The 22,367-nt window shown below is 41.1% G+C and overlaps 1 protein-coding gene across 4 annotated transcripts in view; it reads right to left on the bottom strand.

Annotated features, from left to right (window-relative positions):
- Window positions 1-22,367, bottom strand: part of WASF1 (WASP family member 1) — a 145,628-nt gene that overhangs the window by 59,434 nt on the left and 63,827 nt on the right. For all 4 annotated transcript variants that reach the window (XM_073576020.1, XM_073576017.1, XM_073576018.1 and 1 more), the window contains exon 2: window positions 14,111-14,270. In XM_073576020.1, the coding sequence (XP_073432121.1) occupies window positions 14,111-14,243 (133 nt within the window). In that variant the 5' untranslated portion in view covers window positions 14,244-14,270. The remainder of the gene's footprint in view (window positions 1-14,110; window positions 14,271-22,367) is intronic.

Here is a 22,367-nt window from a genome sequence, read left to right as displayed (position 1 = left end):
TAACCAACTGTGGTTAGTTATAACAAATTATAATGATTATATTGCACATAAAAAACGTGCATCTAATCCTATCCTGTGTGACACTGACTGCGGAGCCATGTATCTAATCCTATTCTGTGTGATACTATCTGCTGAGCCGTGTATCTAATACTATTCTGCTGAACCGTGTATCTAATACTATTCTGTGTGATACTGTGTGCTGAGCTGTGTATCTAATCCTCTCCTGTGTGATCCTGACTGCTGAGTTGTGTATCTAATCCTATCCTGTGTGATACTGACTGCTGAGCCGTGTAGCTAATCCTATCTTGTGTGATACTGGGCTCCCCCTGCAGTCTGTGTCAGAGGGTGGTCTGTGTTGGCACGGTAATAAATTGTGTTATTTCCAGCTTTACAGAAGGACGATAACACCATAGAAATGATAAGAATAATAGGCAAAATTGTTTGGTGAATTGGAACCCCATGGGGTTAAAATTTCACCTCACAACATAGCCTATGACTCTCTCGGGTCCAGACGTGTGACTGTGCAAAATTTTGTGGCTGTAGCTGCGACGGTGCAGATGCCAATCCCGGACATACACACACACATTGAGCTTTATATATTAGATGACAGAACTTCGGTGTACTTCGAACCTGCCCAAGAGCTCAAGCTCTGCTCCTTCAATTACAATCCTCTGCATCTCCCCCAGTTGATTGACAGCACTCACTGTACGTAGAGTTCTCCTTGAATATAATCCTCAGAGCTGCACACAATGACACTGCAAAAGCCCACCGTGTAAGTGAGCAGAGGCGTTGTTTTCCAATTTCTGTATGTAGCGGACGCTTTCTGCACACAGGATCACACCGCAGTGGGCAAACGATGTTGGCATGAGAGGGAGATAAGAGCAAGCACTCACTGACGGCACTTGAGCTGGGCACACACACATTGTCACATTGTGTAGATGCATCCTCATCCCCCTCTCCAGTGTGCAGCGACTATTCGCTCCACATAGGATCACACAGTGGTGGGGGGCTGATCTTCCTAGGATAAGGAGTGTGTGTGCACTCAGCTCCTGCAGTGCCATGGGTGCAGCAAGCGGCTACTGTAGACAGAGGGATCAGAGCACACCTGTACTGACACAGCGTCAATGTGTGCAGGGCTGAGGATTCTATTCTTTAAGCTCTGTCAATCTATGAATGTATAAATGGATTAATTTGAGGTTGAGGTGACTGTCTCCTGAGCCTGAGACACTAGAATGGTTGCTTTATTTTACAATAACCATGAAGCTAAATGTCATTCATGGCGACACCTGTCTATTTAAACCTCTTGGAATTGGTACCATCAAGAAAGTGCAAAGCATTTTTCATTTGGCAAAAACTGCAGAAAGACAAGACTCTTCATAAGCCCTTAAGAGGAATCTGTCACCCCTTGGGACTTTTTTACCTATTAATATGGGCACACAACCTGGAAACAGAATGGGTGAAATAGTCATACCTGTATGCCCATATCTGCGGTCTTGATGTGCAGAAATCGTCTTTTATTCTGTTATGGTTCTTCCAGTCTCCGGGGCGTGCGATGCCTGGAAGAAAACTCAGCATTCAGTCTTCGTTTGCATATCACCCCCTCCCATAAGCGTCACAGGGTCCAGTGACATGTATTGGTGGCGCCGGAATCCTGCGCCCTGCAATAGTGCGATTATACTTACCTTTTCCGCCATAATTTGGGTATTGGCTTCATTGTTCTTCAACTGAAGTAGCAGTGACTCGAAAATGCCCATAACAGGGCGGAAAAGGTACTGTACATAAAATTGCGCTTTTGCAGGGATCTGGCATGGGATTCCAGGGCCAGCAATACACATCACCAGGCCCTGTGACGCTGATCGGAGGGAGGTGGTATGCAAATGAAGACCGGAGGCCAAGTTTTCTTGCAGACACCGCACGCCCTGGAGCCTGGAAGAACTTATTACCATAACAGAATAAAAGAAGACTTCTACACATCAAGACTGCACAATTGGGCATACAGGTTGTTCTATCCCCTGTATGCCCATAATAATAGGTAAAAACTTCCCAGGGGGTGACAAATTCCCTTTAAAGATAACCTTTTTCACAGTACATGTGCCTGCTGACAGGTCCCCTTTACCATGGAGACTAGTGCTCACTCAGCATAACACAAGGGTAATAAAACAAACAAAAAAAAAAACATATATTAAGGAAACCATTCCAGTTCATTTTTTGTAAAACTAATTAAATGTGCACTAATGTGACTTAACAATTGCTTTAATATAAAATTGCTTAGATTTTATGGTGGCCATAAAATGTATAAAAAATGTACTGAAAGAAAAACCTAATGGAATTTATTTTAAACAAGAAATCCTTTAAATATTCAGCTGTCCTTCAGACTAAATTCCAAGGATAAAACAAAACCTCAAATTAAAATACACTGCAAGTGCAGTCAGAATTTCACCTTCAGAGATTTCTCCACTTTGTAACGAAGAGACAGAACTGAGTGATCTCTCTCTTGTGCTTTGATTAGAGAACTAGCCATGAAGCCCGTGCACCCTAGACAGCTGCAGAACTCATGAGCTCTCAGCAGGAATGCTTGTGTGTCCTGCATAGGAAGACGGAAAAAAGATGTTGACTGGGAGTCACAGTGATCTGTGATGTGACAGATCAGCGATCCGTCACAGGACAGTGATGTCCCACCTGGGACAATGTAATAAAGTTTAAAAAAAAAAAAAAAAGTGTAAAAATAACTTCTAAATAAATTAGTAAAAAAAAAAATATATATATATATATATATATATATATATATATATATATATATATATATATATATGTATGTATATATATTCCCCAATAAATTCTTTTGAAAAAAAAAATAAATAAAAGTACACATATTTGGTATCGCCGCGTCCGTAACGAACCGCCCTATAAAACTGTCCCATTAGTTAACCCCTTTAGCGAACCCCTTAAAAAATAAAAAACGAAGCAAAAAAATAATGATTTATTATCATACCACCGAACAAAAAGTGCAATAACGCGCGATCAAAGAGACGCATATAAATATCCATGGTACCGCTGAAAATGTCAGCTTGTCCTGCAAAAAACGAGCCGCCATACAGCGTCATCCGCAAAAAAAATAAAAAAAAAAGTTATAGCTCGCAGAATAAAGCGATGCAAAAATAATTATTTTTTATATAAAATAGTTTTCATTGCATAGAACCGCCAAAACATAAAAAAAAAAAGACCTAAATGAGGTATCGCTGTAACCGTACTGACCCGAAGAATAAAACAGCTTTACCAATTTTACCGCACGCGGAACGGTGTAAACGCACCCTCCAAAAGAAATTAATGAAACGCTGTTTTTTGTTCATTCTGCGTCCCAAAACTCAGAATAAAAAGCGATCAAAAAATGTCATGTGCCCGCATATGGTACCAATAAAAACGTCAACTCGTCCCGCAAAGAATAAGACCTCACATGACTCAGTGGGTCAAAATATGTGGTGATGCAAAAACTATTTTTACAATAAAAAGCGTCTTTTAGCGTGTGACAGCTGCCAAACATAAAAACCGCCATAAATAGTAAATCAAACCCCCGTTATCACCCCCTTAGTTAGGGAAAAATAATAAAATAAAAAAAATGTAATTATTTCCATTTTCCCATTAGGGTTAGGGCTGAGATTAGGGTTAGGGGTGTGTTGGGGTTAGGGTTGGAGTTATAATTGGGGGGTTTCCATTGTTTGAGCACATCAGGGGCTCTCCAAATGCAACATGGCGTCTGATCTCAATTCCAGCCAATTCTGCGTTGAAAAAGTCAATTGGTGCTCCTTCCCTTACAAGCTCTGCCATGCGCCCAAACAGTGTTTTACCCCCACAAATAGGGTATCAGCATACTCAGGTCAAATTGCAAAACAACGTTTGGGGTCCAATTTCTCCTGTTACCCTTAGGAAAATAAAAAAATGGGGGCAAAAATATCATTTTTGAAATTATTTTTTTATTTTCACGCCCAGGCGTTATAAACTTCTGTGAAGCACTTGGGGGTTCAAAGTGCTCACCACACATCTAGATAAGTTCCGTGGTGGGTCTAGTTTCCAAAATGGGGTCACTTGTGGGGAGTTTCCACTGTTTAGGTACATCAGGGGCTCTCCAAACGCGACATGGCGTCCGATCTGAATTCCAGCCAATTTTGCATTGAAAAAGTCAAACGGCGCTCCTTCCCTTCTGTGGTCTGCCATGTGCCGAAACAGTGGTTCCCCCCCACATATCAGGTATCAGCGTACAGAGGACAAATTGCACAATAACTTTTAGGCTGTGTGCACACGCTGCGGATTTTGCTGCGGTGTACAGTACAATGATTCCCTATTGACATGTCAATTCTTTCTGCGGATTCTCCTGCGGTTTGCCATCTCCTCCATTGAGGAGATGAAAAACCGCAGGGCAAAACCGCAGAGCAATCCGCAGGTAAAACCGCAGGTCTTTTGACCTGCGGTTTCACCTGCGGATTGTACAAAATCCGCGCGGATGAATCCGCACCTTTTCCGCAGCGTGTGCACACAGCCTAACAGTCCAATTTCTCCTGTTACCCTTGATAAAATAAAAAAAATTGAACCTGAAGTATTTTTTTTTGTGAAAAAAAGTTAAAATGTTCATTTTTTTTTTTTTTAAATATTCAAAAAATTCCTGTGACGCACCTAAAGGGTTAATAAACTTCTTGAATGTGGTTTTGAGCACCTTAAGGGGTGCAGTTTTTAGAATGGTGTCACTTTTGGGTATTTTCTATCATATAGACCCCTCAAAGTGGCTTCAAATGTGATGTGGTCCATAAAAATAAAATGGTGTTGCAAAAATGAGAAATCGCTGGTCAATTTTTAACCCTTATAACTTCCTAACAAAAAAAAATTTTGGTTCCAAAATTGTGCTGATGTAAAGTAAACATGTGGGAAATGTTACTTATCAAGTTTTTTGTGTGCCGTATCTCTGTGATTTAAGGGATAAAAATTCAAAGTTGGAAAATTGCGAAATTTTCTAAATTTTCGCCAAATTTCCGTTTTTTTCACAAATAAACGCAAGTTATAGGAATTAAATTTTACCACTAACATGAAGTACAATATGTCACGAGAAAACAATGTCAGAATCACCGGGATCCATGGAAGCGTTTCAGAGTTATTACCTCATAAAGGGACAGTGGTCAGAATTGTAAAAATTGGCCCGGTCATGAACGTGCAAACCACCCTTGGGGCTTAAGGGGTTAAAAAAAACCCGTCATCCCGGCATGCAAAAAATAAGCCCTCACCCAACCCGAGATCATGAAAAATGGAGACGCTACGGGTCTCGGAAAATGACAAAAAAAAATTTAGCGAAGTTTGGAATTTTTTTTTACCACTTAGATAAAAGAACCTAGACATTTTTGGTGTCTCTGAACTCAATGACCTGGAGAATCATAATAGCAGGTCAGTTTTAGCATTTTGTGAACCTAGCAAATAAGCCAAACACAAAACAAATGTGGAATTGCACTTTTTTGAAATTTCACTGCATTTGGAATTTTTTTCCTGTTTTCTAGTACACGACCTGGTAAAACCAATGGTGTCGTTCAAAGGTACAAACTCGTCTCGCAAAAAATAAGCTCTCACACGGCCATACTGACAGAAAAATAAAAAAGTTATGACTCTGGGAAGAAGGGGAGCAAAATATGAAAACCGAAAGTTCCAGCAGTTAAGGGGTTAATTGTTTTCCAAAAAGTGTAGGTTTGGCAGACTTCACATTAATGTGTATGGGGTTACTAGACTATACACACCAGTATAAAGCCTGTGCAGGAGTGCATATACAGTAAAGGAAATAATTATTTGATCCCTTGCTGATTTTGTAAGATTGCCCACTGACAAAGACATAAACAGTCTATAATTTTAACGGTAGGTTAATTTTAACTTTGAGAGATAGAATATAAAAAATAAAATCCAGAAAATCACATTTATATAAATTATATAAATTTATTTGCATTTTGCAGTGAGAAATAAGTATTTGATCCCTCCGGCAAACAAGACTTAACACTTGGTGGCAAAACCCTTGTTGGCAAGCACAGCAGTCAGACGTTTTTGTAGTTGATGATGAGTTTTGCGCACATGTCAGGAGGAATTTTGGTTCACTCCTCTTTGCAGATCATCTCTAAATCATTAAGATTTTGAGGCTGTCGTTTAGCAACTCGGAGCTTCAACTCCGTCCATAAGATTTCTATGAGATTAAGGTCTGGACACTGGCTAGGCCACTCCATGACCTTAATGTGCTTCTTTTTGAGCCACTCCTTTGTTGCCGTGACTGTACTTTTTGGGTCGTTGTCTTGCTAGAAGACCCAGCCATGACCCATTTTTAATGTCCCAGCGGAGGGAAGGAGGTTGTCACTCAGGATCTTACAGTACATGGCTCCATCCATTCTCCCACTTAGAAAAACACCCCCAAAACATAATGTTTCCACCTCCATGCTTGACAATGGGGATGGTGTTCTTTGGTTCAAAGGCAGTATTTCTCTTCCTCCATACACGGTGAGTTGAGTTAATGCCAAAGAGCTCAATTTTTGTTTCATCTGACCACAGCACCACCTCCCAATCACTCACAGAATCATCCAGGTGTTCATTGGCAAACTTCACACGGACCTGCACTTGTGCCTTCTTGAGCAGGGGGATCTTTCGGGCACTGCAGGATTTTAAACCTTTACGACGCAATGTGTTACCAATTGTTTTCTTGGTGACTGTGGTCTCAGATGCCTTGAGATCATTAACAACTTCCCCCTGTGTAGTTTTAGGCTGATCTCTCACCTTCCTCATGATCAAGGATACCCCACGAGGTGAGATGTTGGATGGTGCCCCAGATCGATGTGGATTGATGCTCATTTTGTATTTATTCCATTTTCTTACTATTGCAAAAACAATTGTCTCCTTCTCACCCAGCGCCTTGCGTATGGTTTTGTAGACCATTTCAGCTTTGAGCAGGTCTATGATCTCGTCCCTGACATCCTTAGAAAGCTCTTTGGTCTTGCCCATGTTGTAGAGGTTAGAGTCTTACTGATTGAGTCTGTGGACAGGAGTCTTTTATAAAGGTGACTATGTAAGACAGCGGTCTTTAGTGCAGGTAACGAGTTGATTAGGAGAGGCTAGCTTTTCTGTAGGAGTCAGAACTCTTAATGGTTGTTAGGGGATCACATACTTATTTCGCACTGCAAAATGCATATAAATTTATATAATTTACACAATGTGATTTTCTGGATTTTATTTTTGATATTCTCTGTCTAAATGTTAAAATTAACCTACCCTTAAAATTATAGACCGTTCATGTCTTTGTCAGTGGGCAAACTTATAAAATCAGTAAGGGATCAAATACTTATTTTCTTCACTGTAACCATTGGCCTACATGGACTGCTGCTACACATGCTCCTATAGGGGTTATCCTTCCTTAAAAACAAGGCTACCTCTATACATACAATGTACATTTTTTTCTGTCACATTTGCAAATTGTGCCCCATTTTAGTTGTGGCTAATTTTAAGATCTGTTTACAAAGGGGTATGGTTCACAGGATTCTCTTGTCTTTATGGTGCTCTACTTTATTACCACCCCTGATTGCTAATTTTTATGCTCTTTACCAAGTAAAAATTCCCGTATCTCTATTTGATTAAAAAAATGGATTACTTAGGGGAGCAGTGGAATAAAACAAGAACAAAAATTAGCCATTTATCACTTAGTGACAGGTCCTCTAAATTCTCAGATGCTTATCTGCACAGCTTGTGCCATCTACTCGGGCAGGGACACTGAGCTCACAGAATGGCTGCAGCGCTGTCGATGCGATATCAGCATTGTGCACAACAACATGCAATGGGAGCATCAGTGGAGATTCAGTGCTGGATCCGGGCCGAGGTAATAATTCACAATTTGTTTGCTTTAAAAGTAAGCTGGACACGGATTTTCTAAACCCAGAAAACCCCTATAAGTTCACAGGTTGCAATTCAGTTGCCTTTTTTTTTACCAAAAACATTCGGTCCCAAGTTTGCCTCCTCCTGTAGAAGTGACGTCAGCGCAAGTAGCCAATGTCATACACCGGGAGTGGCAAGTGCTACTCATCGGTGGACCAGGGAAAGGAGAGTACAGCTCGGTTCATTATTTTTTAATAAAGTGCCGCTGGGCCCGAACATTACCTAAAAATGAAAAACCCCGTTAATAAATCTTTCTTTTTTAAATTTCAGTTCCTCATCAATTTTCAACATCCACATTCTGCTAAATGCAGTCACAACTGAGGGTTTACTACAATTGTATCAAGTGTGAGGCAGTGAGGGGAAACATGGGAAAGGATGTCCGCCAAGATGTGCATAGAAACATAACCCGCTGGAGAGTGTTGTAATTATAGCCACAGCTGTAGAACGCAAAATAAAAGTGAGTGTGGACTTGGTCAAGATAAGAGTCAGACTTAGGAAAGCCTTACACAGGCTTTTATTTTTGGAGGGGACGGATCTCTCCCTCCAGTCGGGTCTTGGAAGTGGCCCATGGCCACGATTCCTATTTAAACTTTCAGGTAAGGGTTGGGTATGTAAGTTTTGATTTGCAATCAGCAGAGCACGAGGTTATTTGTGAGAATAAACATAGGCCAGAGACTTGAGGAAAGCTTTTACCGCTACCACGTGTAATACGGTGGTGCAGTCGTCCACGACAACTTACTGATATGGACGTTCCAGCTGTGTACTGGAAGATTAAGTTTGATTTATTTTGTAAGTTGGCAAATACAGATGTTTAAGTTGAACTTTCTTGGATTATCTGTAAGCCAAAACCAGGAGTGGAACGATCAAAGGAGAAGCATAACAGAAACCCGTCATCACTTCTGTATTTATCACCCACTCCTGGTTTTGGCTTAAAATACTGATGTGAAATACTGACCAAATACTGAATGTGGCCTAATACTGAATGTGACCCAAAATTGCCATTGTACGAGCTGCTGAATTCTGTGCTTCTCTCCAGTGCTACCAGTTTCACCAACATTGTATTACAGAACCAAGGAGGGCACCATCAGGAAATCAAACTAATTAGAAGGGATCCAACCACAGTATGTCTTAAATACAATAGATACAACAACAAGGGCAAAGAAGAGATACATCAAAAGCAGGGATCACCATAGAAACAATCACAAGTTTATTACATAGAAAAGACAAAGCACCAAAAAAAGTTATAAAAACATTTCAAATATACAGTGGTTATTGACCATAACCTGTATAGATGGGAACAGTAACAAGCCCTATAAAATATCCCCTAGTTAGTTATACATTAATGACATGTGCAGCATGTCCACAAGGTAAGCATATACAATACAAAGCAGCCTTATATACAGGTGCAGGATAGATTCCTAATTATAGACTATATCCATATACAAAATATTTGCAAAGATAACATATGCATGTATAATACAAAGCAGTCTCATATGAAGGTGCAGATTAAATTCCTAAATACAGCCTATAGTCAAATGCATCATGTTTGCAAAAATAACCATCTGATATGTGCAAGAAATCTAGAAAAAGGAATCACAACCCGATATTGTGGGGTAGGGTTTAGGCACCAAATATCAGTCCACTAGGATAGAGGCTAGTAATATCCTGTATATTGAATAAATTAATGAGCTCTAAAAGTGTGAGAGGGGTGAAAAGATTACAAAAATAACCAAGAGGTGGAACATCCCTTCCTCACATACTTTACCACCCCAAACGACAGGCTGAGATAAGACATGCTCACTCAATGGAAATGGCCATTATGCAAAGATTAATATGCAAGGGCATAGTATAGCTCCCAAACCCGACGCGTATCGTCACCGTCGTGACTTCATCAGGGGTAGAGAAGAATGGTGGTGTATTTAGGAATTTAATCTGCACCTTCATATGAGACTGCTTTGTATTATACATGCATATGTTATCTTTGCAAATATTTTGAATATGGATATAGTCTATAATTAGGAATCTATCCTGCACCTGTATATAAGGCTGCTTTGTATTGTGTATGTTTACCTTGTGGACATGCTACACATGTCATTAATGTATAACTAGGGGATATTTTATAGGGCTTGTTACTGTTCCCATCTATACAGGTTATGGTCAATAACCACTGTATATTTTAATATGTTTTTATAACTTTTTTTGGTGCTTTGTCTTTTCTATGTAATAAACTTGTGATTGTTTCTATGGTGATCCCTGCTTTTGATGTAGTATGTCTTCTTTGCCCTTGTTGTTGTATCAGTTTCACCAACACTCATAACCTATTATGTCAAAGTGAAGAAAATCAGACATGACACGTGTTTACAGATATCAACAAATGGCTGCCATGAAAAAACACTTGTGAGAAAGTAGCGCAAAGAGGGTCTTATCTGACATACAATTGGAGTTATCTTTCAGATTGTACTAACCTGATTTATGACTTTAAATCACTGTACAGCTGCTGCGGATCCAAAACCGACAAGCATGAAAATAGGAATCATTTGTGGATACCTCTGGCACTCCTGTGAATGGAGGTCGTCAATTCGCAGGGATTTATTCAAACGTGTGGTTTTTACTCAACGCGTTTCAAAGTGTCAAGCACTTCTTCAGGAGGTTACCACATACAAGTATAAGATATACAAGGTCTTATATGTCTGATACTTGTATGTGCTTTGTCCTGATGAAGACATGCTTGACATCTTGAAGCTCGTTGAATAAAAACCACACGTTTGAATAAATCCCTGAGAATGTATGTCTTCCATACACAGCAGTGCCAGAGGTATCCACAATTATTCCGGTCTTCAAAATGGTAGCCATGTCATTCTACAAGCAACCGGCACGCCAGACAATACAGCGGCAAATACCATTCTGTGAGGGCCTGCGCACACATTGCATGGTTATTTTTTCTGCACATATTTTTGACAAAACATGAATGATTTCCTAATTCCAGCAAAGTGAATGAGATCCTTGAAGTCTCATGCACACGTTGCTTATTTTTTCCTGGCAAACTTGCAGCCAAATTAAATCTGCAGCATGTGAATTCTTTCAGCAATCACTCTAATGAATGGGAAAGCGCATGCAAACAAGGTGTAAAAAAAGGCATCAGAACGCACAACGCATGTGTTTTAGGTTGCACGTTTCCTGCCAACAAATCAGTATTTCCAGCAGATTTTCTGCTGCAAATACTGAACATGTGCACATACTGTAAAGTCGCTTCGTGTAAAAAAAATACAATACAACGTAATCCCTTTTATTGGACTAGTGATCGAAGAGTGATTGCATTACTTATGAATAGTTACAATATCATCACCCAATTATGGCTAAACTTAACGGGAATCTGGCACCAGGTCTTTGCCACCCAACCTGAGAGCAGCGTAATGTCAAGACAGAGACCCCAATTCCAGCGATGTGTCACTTTCTGGGCTGCCCGCTGATGTTTTGATAAAATCACTGTTTTATCAGAAGGAGACCAGTATCACTACAGAGACTAGTAACCTGCTGCCATGCCGTCCTCTATATTCATGAGCTCTGTATAATCCTACCCCCAACTAGCTTTCTGCCTATGCACTGCTCAGGCAGAAAACTGCCAATCAGTGGTTTAGGCAGAGTTATACATAGTACAGAATTCAGAGAACTACTAGATCTACAGATAGTAAAACTGTGATTTTATCAAAACTACAGCACGCAGACTAGAAAGCGATACATAGCTTGAATCAGGGTATTTGCTTCTACATCATGCTGCCATCACATAGGGTAGCAAAACCTGGCGACAGATTCTCTTTAAATGATACAAATTGTTTTTTTGATGAAATATAGATATATGATGAATGTTAAAGTCATCTGAGCAATAAGTGTTCAGCTGGAACTTAATTTGCAGAAGGAATTACCATATCCTAGCAACAACAGAATACACCCATGGTTACCTGTGTCCCCCAATGAAGCAAGAAAGAAAGGAAGATTTTAATGGACGGTGAGTGCCAGGTCCCTGTAAGTTTGGATTTCTTTTTCCCTTAATAATGAAGACCTTCATTTAAAAACTGTATTTTCTGCTTACTTGTGTCATCTTTGTCTAATACACACACACACACACACACACATATATATCTACATACACACACACACAGGTGTGCATGTGTTCTCAATAGGGACAGTGGAGTAAGCCACTGCCCACTTCTATTCCTCTCAGAAAGGAAATGTAACATCAACTGTTCTTCACTGTCCTATTAAGGGAATAGAAGAATCCAGGATATCTATATACAGAAAGATAGTGAGGAAACACTTAGCTAACCTAAATGAATTCAAGTCTCCAGGTCCAGATGAATTACACCCCAGAGTACTGAAGGAGATAGCAGAAGAAATTTTTGAACCCCTCTCCATAATCTTTGAAAATTCTTGGAGAACAGGAGAAGTGCCAGAAGACTGGAGAAGAGTAAATGTTGTTCCTATCTTCAAAAAGGGGAAGAAGGTGGACCCAGGCAACTATAGGCCGGTGAGTCTGACTTCTATACCAGGAAAGATCTTTGAACAAATTATTAAACATGTATGTCAGTACCTGGATAAGAATGAAGAGATTAAACAGAGTCAGCATGGGTTTGTAACTAATAAGTCATGTCAGACTAACTTAATTTCCTTCTATGACGGAATCACTGATTGGGTGGATCAAGGAAATGCTGTAGATATAGTATATCTTGACTTCAGCAAAGCATTTGACAAAGTCTCTCATACAATCCTTATTGAAAAAATGACTAAGTATGGAATGGACAAGGCAACTGTTAGGTGGATTCATAACTGGCTTAGTGATCGGACCCAAAGAGTGGTCGTAAATGGCTGCACATCCAGTTGGAAGAATGTCTCAAGTGGCGTACCACAGGGCTCTGTCCTGGGCCCTGTATTGTTCAACATCTTTATCAACGATTTAGATGAAGGAATTGAGGGTAAACTGATTAAATTTGCTGATGACACAAAGCTAGGAGGGATAGCTAATACTAGAGAAGAGAGAGAGAGGATTCAAAAAGATATAAATAAACTGGAGAAGTGGGCAGCAACTAACAGAATGGTTTTTAACAGGGAAAAATGCAAAGTACTACATCTGGGCAATAAAAATGAAAAAAGCATATACAGAATGGGAGGAATAGGGCTAAGTGACAGCACATGTGAAAAAGACTTGGGTATACTAATAGATCACAGACTGAATATGAGTCAACAGTGTGATGCAGCAGCAAAAAAGGCAAATGCAATTCTAGAATGTATTAACAGAAGCATACAGTCTAGATCACGTGAAGTCATTATTTCCCTCTACTCCTCTTTGGTCAGACCTCATCTGGAATATTGTGTCCAGTTTTGGGCACCACATTTTAAAAAAGACATCAACAAACTGGAGCAAGTTCAGAAAAGAGCGACCAGAATGGTGACCGGTCTGCAAACCCTGTCTTATGAGGAAAGGTTGCAGGATTTGGGAATGTTTAGTTTGCAAAAGAGAAGACTGAGAGGAGACTTAATAGCTGCCTACAAATATCTCAAGGGCTGTCACATTGTAGAAGGATCAACTTTATTCTCATTTGCACAAGGAAAGACTAGAAGCAATGGGATGAAACTGAATGGGAGGAGACACAGATTAGTTATTAGAAAAAACTTTTTGACAGTTAGAGTGATCAATGAGTGGAACAGGCTGCCACGAGAAGTGGTGAGTTCTCCTTCAATGGAAGTCTTCAAACAGAGGCTGAACAGACATCTGACTGGGATGATTTAGCGAATCCTGCTTTGAGCAGGGGGTTGGAACAGATGGCCCAGGAGGTCCCTTCCAACTCTACGATTCTATGATTCTAAGCAGAACGTTTGGGAATGTGAAAATCCAACAGCCCGAATCCCCTTCACCATACATCGAGGAGAGTCAGGACTTCCATCCACATCAGACAGTTGGCAGGTCCCACCAAAATCTGCGAGTTGGGTTGACATTAATCTAAACTCATAATTAGCTTCCTTACCAGATCCAGACACTACAAACAATATATGAAGCCTGGCAGAATTGTATAGAAAACACTATTTTCTCTTTGCATTACTATTTAAATATATATTCCACAGGCTTACATAGTATATAGCGTATGCATACAGAGAAGTATAGAAATACTAATATACTTACTCAGGCTGCTAAGTTGCCTAATAATATTTGCCAAAGAAATATTTGTCACACATTCTAATTCATTCTTGATCCCCCTCGGCAGGGCAGTGTGGCACAAATGCCTGGGATCGATGTTTCTTTTAACGAGTGGCATCCTTGGTCAAAGGAGATAGTATCCTACCTGCAACAACAAAAACAATGTCAAAATATTTAGTGTCGTTATCAAAAGCCGTACAAGAATATATGTATGCTGCCAGTAATACCCTGAACTGAAAGGATCTTACAACCCTGTACTTTTTTATTGTCCAAGAGACAAGTGTCTAGTAGTAGTAGTGTCTAGTGCCTGCCATATTCGACTGCTGCACTTAAAGGGAATCCATCAATAGATTTTTGCCACTTAATCTGACATCATCATATCATAGAGGCAGAAATCCGGATTCCAACGATGTGTTACTTACTGGGCTGCTTGTTGTAATTTTAATAATCTTTATTTTTTTATATAGCGCTAACATATTCCGCAGCGCTTTACAGTTTGCACACATTATCATCGCTGTCCCCGATGGGGCTCACAATCTAAATTCCCTAGTTTTGATAAAAATCACTGTTTATCAGCAAGAGATTATCACTATAAGACTAGTAAACCTACTGCCATGTTGTCCTACACATTCATGAGCTCTGTATAACCCTGCCCCCCATCACTGACTGGCAGCTTTCTGACTAAGCATAGTGTACACAAAAAGCAGCCAATCAGCGGTGTGGGCGGGGTGATACAGAGCTTAGCATTAAAGATAATCTGTCACCAATTTTTTCGACTATCAGCTGCCGGCACTGCCATCAAGGGCTTATCTACAGCATTCTGTAATGATGTAGATAAGCCCCCGATGTAACCTGAAAGAGAAGAAAAACGAGTTAGATTATACTCACCCAGGGGTGGTCTGGGTCCGGAGGGTGTCGCGGTCCAGTCCGGCGCCTCCCATCTTCTAACAATGACGTCCTCTTCTTTACTTCCTATCATGGCTCCTGCGCAGGCGCACTGCTCTGCCCTGTTGAGGGCAGAGCAGAGTCCTGCAGTGCACAGGCGCCGGGAAAGGTCAGAAAGGTCCAGCGTATGCGCACTGCAGGACTCTGCTCTGCCCTCAACAGGACAGAGCAGTGCGCCTGCGCAGGAGCCGCGACGGGAAGCAAAGAGGAGGAGGTCATCGTTAGAAGATGGGAGGCACCGGGCCACGACACCCATCGGACCAAAACCGGACCCGGACCGCCCCTGGGTGAGTATAATATAACTTGTTTTTCTTCTCTTTCAGGTTACATTGGGGGCTTATCTACAGCATTACAGAATGCTGTAGATAAGCCCCTGATGGCGGTGCCGGCAGCTGATACTCGAAAAAATAGGTGACAGATTCCCTTTAAGAGAATTGGTAGAAATGCAGCAGAAAAACAATTATTTTATCAAAACTGCAGCAAGCAGCCAAGAAAGTGATACATTGCTAGAATCAGAGTCTCTGCCCTTACATCATTCTGCTGTCAGATGGGGTAGCAAAAACCTGGTGACAGATAACATGCACATTTCATAAAGCCTTACATGCTTGCTAACAGGGGAAGAAAGGTTAATTGGGCCAAGACTTATCATATATCTGTGGACATATATTAAGATTTACTAATTATCTTAGAAAGTTGATTTTATCTAGGAAATACAGCAGACATAAAAAAGTGCAAATGAGGTTAGTGGAACTTGAACTACATAGTTGACCCTACCAGTCTTTATAACAGTCAATGTCTGTACTAATAACAAAGGCCATCGGTATGTGATCATGGACCTTTCACCATTAATCCCCATACAAATCAGCAGAATTAATGATCTTTAACTACCTGATCCATTCAGGCTTGCCTGGTACTATAGCTCCACCTAAATTATTTGGATGGGGCTAGGCCACAGTACTGGACATAGCTTCAATTGGATTTCAGCGATCCCTACAGCACGATGCTTATTAATATAGAATCCTATTTACATGACCTATACGTAATCATATTCTGAAAACTATGTTAATTGGAAGATTTCCCCTTTCAAAAACCCAAGCCCTAAATACAGTATTTACAAGAGAAAATTATCCCTTAGGTGAGACCTAAGCAACCGGCCCTCTGGCTGTTCCTGTCCAGCCCAAGGACTGAGATAGCTGAATGACGGAAACAGTGGTCCACGGGCCGCACCATACCCTCCCCTGCCCGATGTCACGCTATCTGCATCCTCAGGAGGTTGTGTGAGGGCTCACGCTGTATATAGGTGGTCAGTGGGGCACACATTTTATATAATAGGCTATATGGGCATGTGCTGTATATAAGAGGCTATGCGGGGCACATGCAGTATATACTGTACAGTTGTGCTCAAAAGTTTACATACCCCTGCAGAATTTTTGCTTTCTTGTTCTTTTTTCGAAGAATATGAATGATAACACCAAAACTTTTTCTCCACTCATGGTTAGTGATTTGGTGAGGCCATTTATTGTCAAACTACTGTTTTCTCTCTTTAAATCATAATGACAACCCAAAACATCCAAATGACCCTGATCAAAAGTTCACATACCCCATTTCTTAATACCGTGTATTGCTCCCACTAACATCAATGACAGCTTGAAGTCTTTTGTGGTAGTTGTGGATGAGGTTCTTTATTTTCTCAGATGGTAAAGCTGCCCACTCTTCTTGGCAAAAAGCTCCAGTTCCTGTAAATTCCTAGACTGACTAACCATGAGTGGAGAAAACGTTTTGGTGTTATCATTCATATTTTCTGAAAAGAGGTAAAGAAAGCAAAAATTCTGCCAGGGTATGTAAACTTCTGAGTACAACTGTAAGTGGCTATGTGAGGCATATGCAGTAAATAAGGGGCTATGTGGGGCACATGTTCCATATTAGAAGCTACATGTGGCACATGCAGTATATAAAAGGCTATTTGGGGGCTTATGCTGTATATGGGAGGCTATGTGGGAGCTCAAACTGAATGCAGAAGGCTATATGGGGGCTTAAAACTGTGTATATGAGGTTATTTGGGGTCTAATATTGAATGTAGGAGGCTATGTGGGGGCCCATACGGAATTTAGCAGGATATGTGAGGGCTTAGTGTATATAGGAGGCTATGTGGGGCTCATACTGTATACAGGGGTCTATGTTGGGGTTCATTGTATATAGGAGGCTATGTGGGGCTCATACTGTATACAGGGGTCTATGTTGGGGTTCATTGTATATAGGAGGCTATGTGGGGGCTCATATGGTGTATAGGGGCTATGTGTAAACTCTTACGGTATATAGAAGGGCTGTGTGTGCAAGTTCGTATGGTATGTAGGGGGATGTCAGCATACTTAATTCTGCTCAATATTAAGTGATATGATTAATATTAATATAATTAACATGTTGAATATTAATATTGAGAAGAATCAATTTCAGCCTATTGGCTGGCCCTCCACAACAGTCATGGTCTCTCATGTGGCCACTCAGCCTAAATAGTTTTTTTTTTTTTTTTTTCTTTTCTACACAATAATGAGCCCTTACAATAATTAAACCAACAAGACACTTCAGGAAACCCATTAGGAAATGCATACGCCCATAAGCTATAAATCAAAGCGCTAAAACAGATTTATAAATAATAAGCCCTGATAATTAAATGTATGAATAATAAAAAGAAAACAAAGTTAATAATATTATCTTGAAATATTATATTGCAGGACTGAACTGGTATGTGCATCTGCGGCTAGGGTTTTCAATATGAAGAAATTCCACCACCCACAGAAAACATCAACATTTTTGCAGAACTGGCAGCTTCACCTCCACTACCTCATACATGACTACTGCAGCATAATTATCTAAAATGCCAACATAACATTGCACGCTGCAAGACAATTATTTCTGAGTACGGTACATCCACAAACATACTATATACCACGACATTCACTTGCGTCAATCTAGATTGTTACATTAGTGCAGTGCTGGTAATTACAGTTGGCCCATCAACAACGTACATGTTAACCCCTTATGTGCAGAGTGAGGGTTTAGTTTTGGAGGGACAAGTTGTACTTCTGAATGACACCATTTATCATAGGATGTAATGGAAAGCAGGAAATAAATTCCAAGTGTGGCAAAAAAAAAAAAAAAAAAAAAAGTGCAATTCCGTATTTTTTTTAGAATTTTTTTTACGGTGTTCATTAATGTAATACTGATCTGGCAATGTGATTCTTCAGGTTAGCATGATTATGGAAATATATCAAACATGTGTAGTTTTTGTTTTATTTAAGTGATGACTAAAAAAAATCAGAAATTTGTAAAAAAAAAAATAAAAATTGAAGAAAAAAAATAAAAAAATTGTTTGCTCACGTGAGGCATGGAAGTTTAGTGGTAGGTGAGAATTGAGACTGACAAACAACCTAGCACAGCCCATTTACATAGCGCCATTGACTCCACAGCACTTTACAGACATTATTGGAACTGTCCCCGATGGGGCTCACAATCTAAATTCCCTATCAGTGTGTCTTTGGAGTGTGGGAGAAACCAGAGGAAACCCACACAAACAAAGGGAGAATATACAAACTCCTTGTAGATGTGGTCCTTAGTGGGATTCAAACCCAGGACCCCAGAGGTCCAAGGCTGCAGTGCTAACCACTGAGCCACCATGCTATATGTGAGATGCATGGACCATGCATAGGTCTCCTGACCTAAAGCTGACAACCTCTGTCCGATTCGGCTTAGGAGACTAAAGAACCTGTCACACTAAGCGATATCGCTAGCAATATCGCTATAACGTCACTGTTTTTTGTGACGTTATAGTGATATTACTAGCGATATCGCTATGTCTGATACCTCCGACCGCTCCCCCGCTGGTTATCGCTGATCGCGCGAGAACGTCATGGACCGTTTCTCGTCGTCAGCTTCCTGCTGTGACGACGAGCGACGCGTGGATGCGGGCGGGAGGACGTCAGGATCGCCTCGTCTGACAGGTAAGTAGCGACCCCCGATCCCTGCGATGTCGCTGGTGAGATCTGCCTGTGTGGCAGCTCACTAGCGACCACTTAGCGATGCACCAGCGATCCTGACCGCGTCATATCGCTGGTCGGGATCGCTGGTACATCGCTAAGTGTGACAGTACCTTTAGCCATTCTATGGCTCTCAATCAACATTTGAAAGCCAAAACACAGAGGTGTAAATCCGACCTGTCGAAGCTTTGCACTGTTGCCCATCAGTACAGTGTGTGCACGTAGAACAAGGATTCAATAGAAAGCATAGGCTCTGCAGCAGTATGCTCCTGTCACCTGAGCTATGCACCTTTCAGGTTTTTGTTTCAGCAAATGAGAAAAGATGACACATTAAATATGACTTCACATAAAATAAAGGCATATTCCAAGCAGAAAGTAGGCCGGGTCGTACTACAAAAGGTCACCACTAAACGAGTTGACCAGTGGATAACAATTTTCAAAAGGCTGGCTGCATTCACGGTTTTTAACGTGCAATTTTGAAGTAAAAACGCAAAAAAACAGCATCCCATGCAATCCTATGGGATTCCGCAATGCTGTGCTAATGCTGGGGATTTTCCCGGAATCGCATTGTGGAAAAATACGCAGCATGCTCATTAATTTTGTGGAATCGCGGTGATTTCACCCACATAGGAATGCATTGTTCTCCTTACTTTCCGCATGTGGCTGTGCCCACCATGCGAAAAGTAAGCAGAACATTTGCGGATGTACCCAGGGGGTGGAGGAGAGGAGACTGTCCTCCGGGCTGTGGGTACCATATCCCTGTAAAAAATCTAATTAAAATAAAAAATGGTGTTATATTCACCTTCCGGCATCTCGTGCAACCTTACCGATGCTCTCGCCAACTCCCGTTCCCAGTAATGCCTTGAGGCAAGGACTTGTGATGACGTAGTGGTCTCGCGAGACCGCTACAGTATCGCGAGACCGCTAGGTCATCAAAGGTCTCGCAAGGCATTACTTGGAACAGAAGCACCGCTGAGGCCCGGGAAGGCTGCGCGGGATGCCGGAAGGTGAATATAACACCATTTTTTTTTTTTAAATTATTTTTAACATTAGATCTTTTTACTACTGACGCTGCATAGGCGGCATCAATAGTAAAAAGTTGGTCACACTTGGCAAACACTATGTTTGACGAGTGTGACCAACCTGTCAATCAATTCTCCAAACTATGCTACAGATCGCTTGGAAAACGCTAGCATTCTGCAAGCTAATTACGCTTGCAAATCGCTAGTTTTTCCGTGGGAAAATCGCGGGAATTTAAAATGCGGTTTTCCCGTGGAATGGAATTCCAGAATTCCCACAGTAACTTCTGTGGGAGTTCCGCAACGTGTGCACATAGCCTTACAGTTAAAAATTAATATTCACCCTCACCAATTCTTACCATCACAACTCAAGAAATGCATGTTAAGCCAATCACTACCTATGACGGGTCACATCTGCTGCCAGGGATTCCCTGACATTTACCGTGGGCTCAGATATGTGTCAGCACAGCAGCTGTGGAGGATTGGTGAGCGAGAGTATCACTTCTTTTGCTTTTTTAGATTTTGCTCATTTGCAGAATCCCTCTTCAGTCCATATATCAGGTTGGTAGCTCTGGCTTATGCATACATCTATTATTTAGAGGATATCCTGCTTCCATTTGATTGTGCATTGATTATGGTATAAATGGCCTGGCTCGAAGTGGGCAATAGTAATAGACACTGTCTGGTGGCAGATCTCATCCCATGCAGATAATCCAGTAGTGTTTCATACTTGGTGAAAGAAGGCCGGGACTGACATAAAACATAATGGCCCATTTTATTGCGTTATTAGCAGTAAATAGCGTCTAGAATTGTGAATGCAGTGGCAGTGAATCCTTGCATTCAGTTCCCTCTGCTCGGTGAATGCTAGGGGCTTAGTTTGGCAGTAGTTTCCCATTGACAACTGGGAAAAGCCCACCAAGCAATAGTTTCTTTCACATGACTTTTACACGATCTGCTATTCTGTCCGGCGGAAACTTGATGCTAATTAAATAATACATCATGTCAGGAGCACTTACAAAGAGAGACAGAGCTCTAGTGTGCAAACATGCGAGGCCGAGATCCAAACACAATGCCAGCGTTGAGAATACAGCGAGCTAAAGTCATAACAGACAAGAAAAGCACAAAATATAAAATAAAGACTAAGTGTTTAAGATACACACACAGACAGCACCGCCTGTGTTATCTGCAAACATCAAGTAGTAAGACCTTCATTATGCTTCACTAGCCACTTGCATTTCATTTCACTAAGAACCCCTTATGTGATGGAGCACAAAATTTGAGTATTGACCCTTAGGACAAGGTACAATGGCAAATCCAAAATGGTGATGGTAAAATTATTGGCCCAGATGATGATTGGGGCAAGAGGCAAGATCACCCCCCCATGGTCTGACAACTCAATACAACAAGTTAAATTTAATGGGGTATATCCATCATGTACATTCATGGCAGACGCATAAGACGTGGATGCCACCAAGGAGAACGGCAGCTATCTCGAGAACAGGGCCCTGCTATGCACTTACATCAGTGGAGAGGTGGGGGAATACATTCATTTGTATGGGAATCTGACCAAACCTCCATTGACAGCAGAACACAACGGGCCCCAGTCTCTAGATTAGATATTCATCAGTATGGCTTCTGACAGGTCACTGATCCCTCACTAACCTGCCCCCTAGCTTACTTAATGAATATTATATATATTAAAAAAAAATCCCCTTCTGCAGGCAGGTGCTACACCATGATCGCATACATATTGTGCATTGAATTATTCTTTCTGTTGTTATTCATAAATTCCTAAAAAAAAAAAAAATCTGTTTGAAATTGGCGCCAGCCGCGCCTTCGCAGTATATAGCTGCTACTGCGCAGGTGGCATCATCTTGCTAGAGAAAAAAAATGCCTCCTCCAAGATGACGCAGCCGATGCCTGTGCAGTAACATCTAGAGGAGGAGCGCCGATAGCGCCATCTTGCTAGAGAAAAAAAAAATTGGCTCCACTAAGACGGCGCCAGCACAGTAGCATCTATCGGCGATCCGATAGATGATGCTGCACAGGCGGCGCCATCTTGGAAGAGGCCATTTTTTTCTCTAGAAAGTTGGCGCCACCGGTGACTGCGCAGTTGTGGCTATCAAATCGCCGGTAGCTGATACTGCACAGGTGCCCTTTTCAAACGGATTTAGGAATTTATGGATACCATGAAAAAGAATAAATGCCCAATATGGATGCGATCATGGTGCAGCGCAGGCGTCT

Source organism: Dendrobates tinctorius, unplaced genomic scaffold, assembly GCF_039654945.1.
Source record: "Dendrobates tinctorius isolate UK_male_01 unplaced genomic scaffold, ASM3965494v1 ptg000046l, whole genome shotgun sequence".
NCBI classification, from domain to species: domain Eukaryota; kingdom Metazoa; phylum Chordata; class Amphibia; order Anura; family Dendrobatidae; genus Dendrobates; species Dendrobates tinctorius.
The sequence above is the reverse complement of the archived record's forward strand: the minus strand, read 5'-3'. Positions and strand labels throughout refer to the sequence as shown.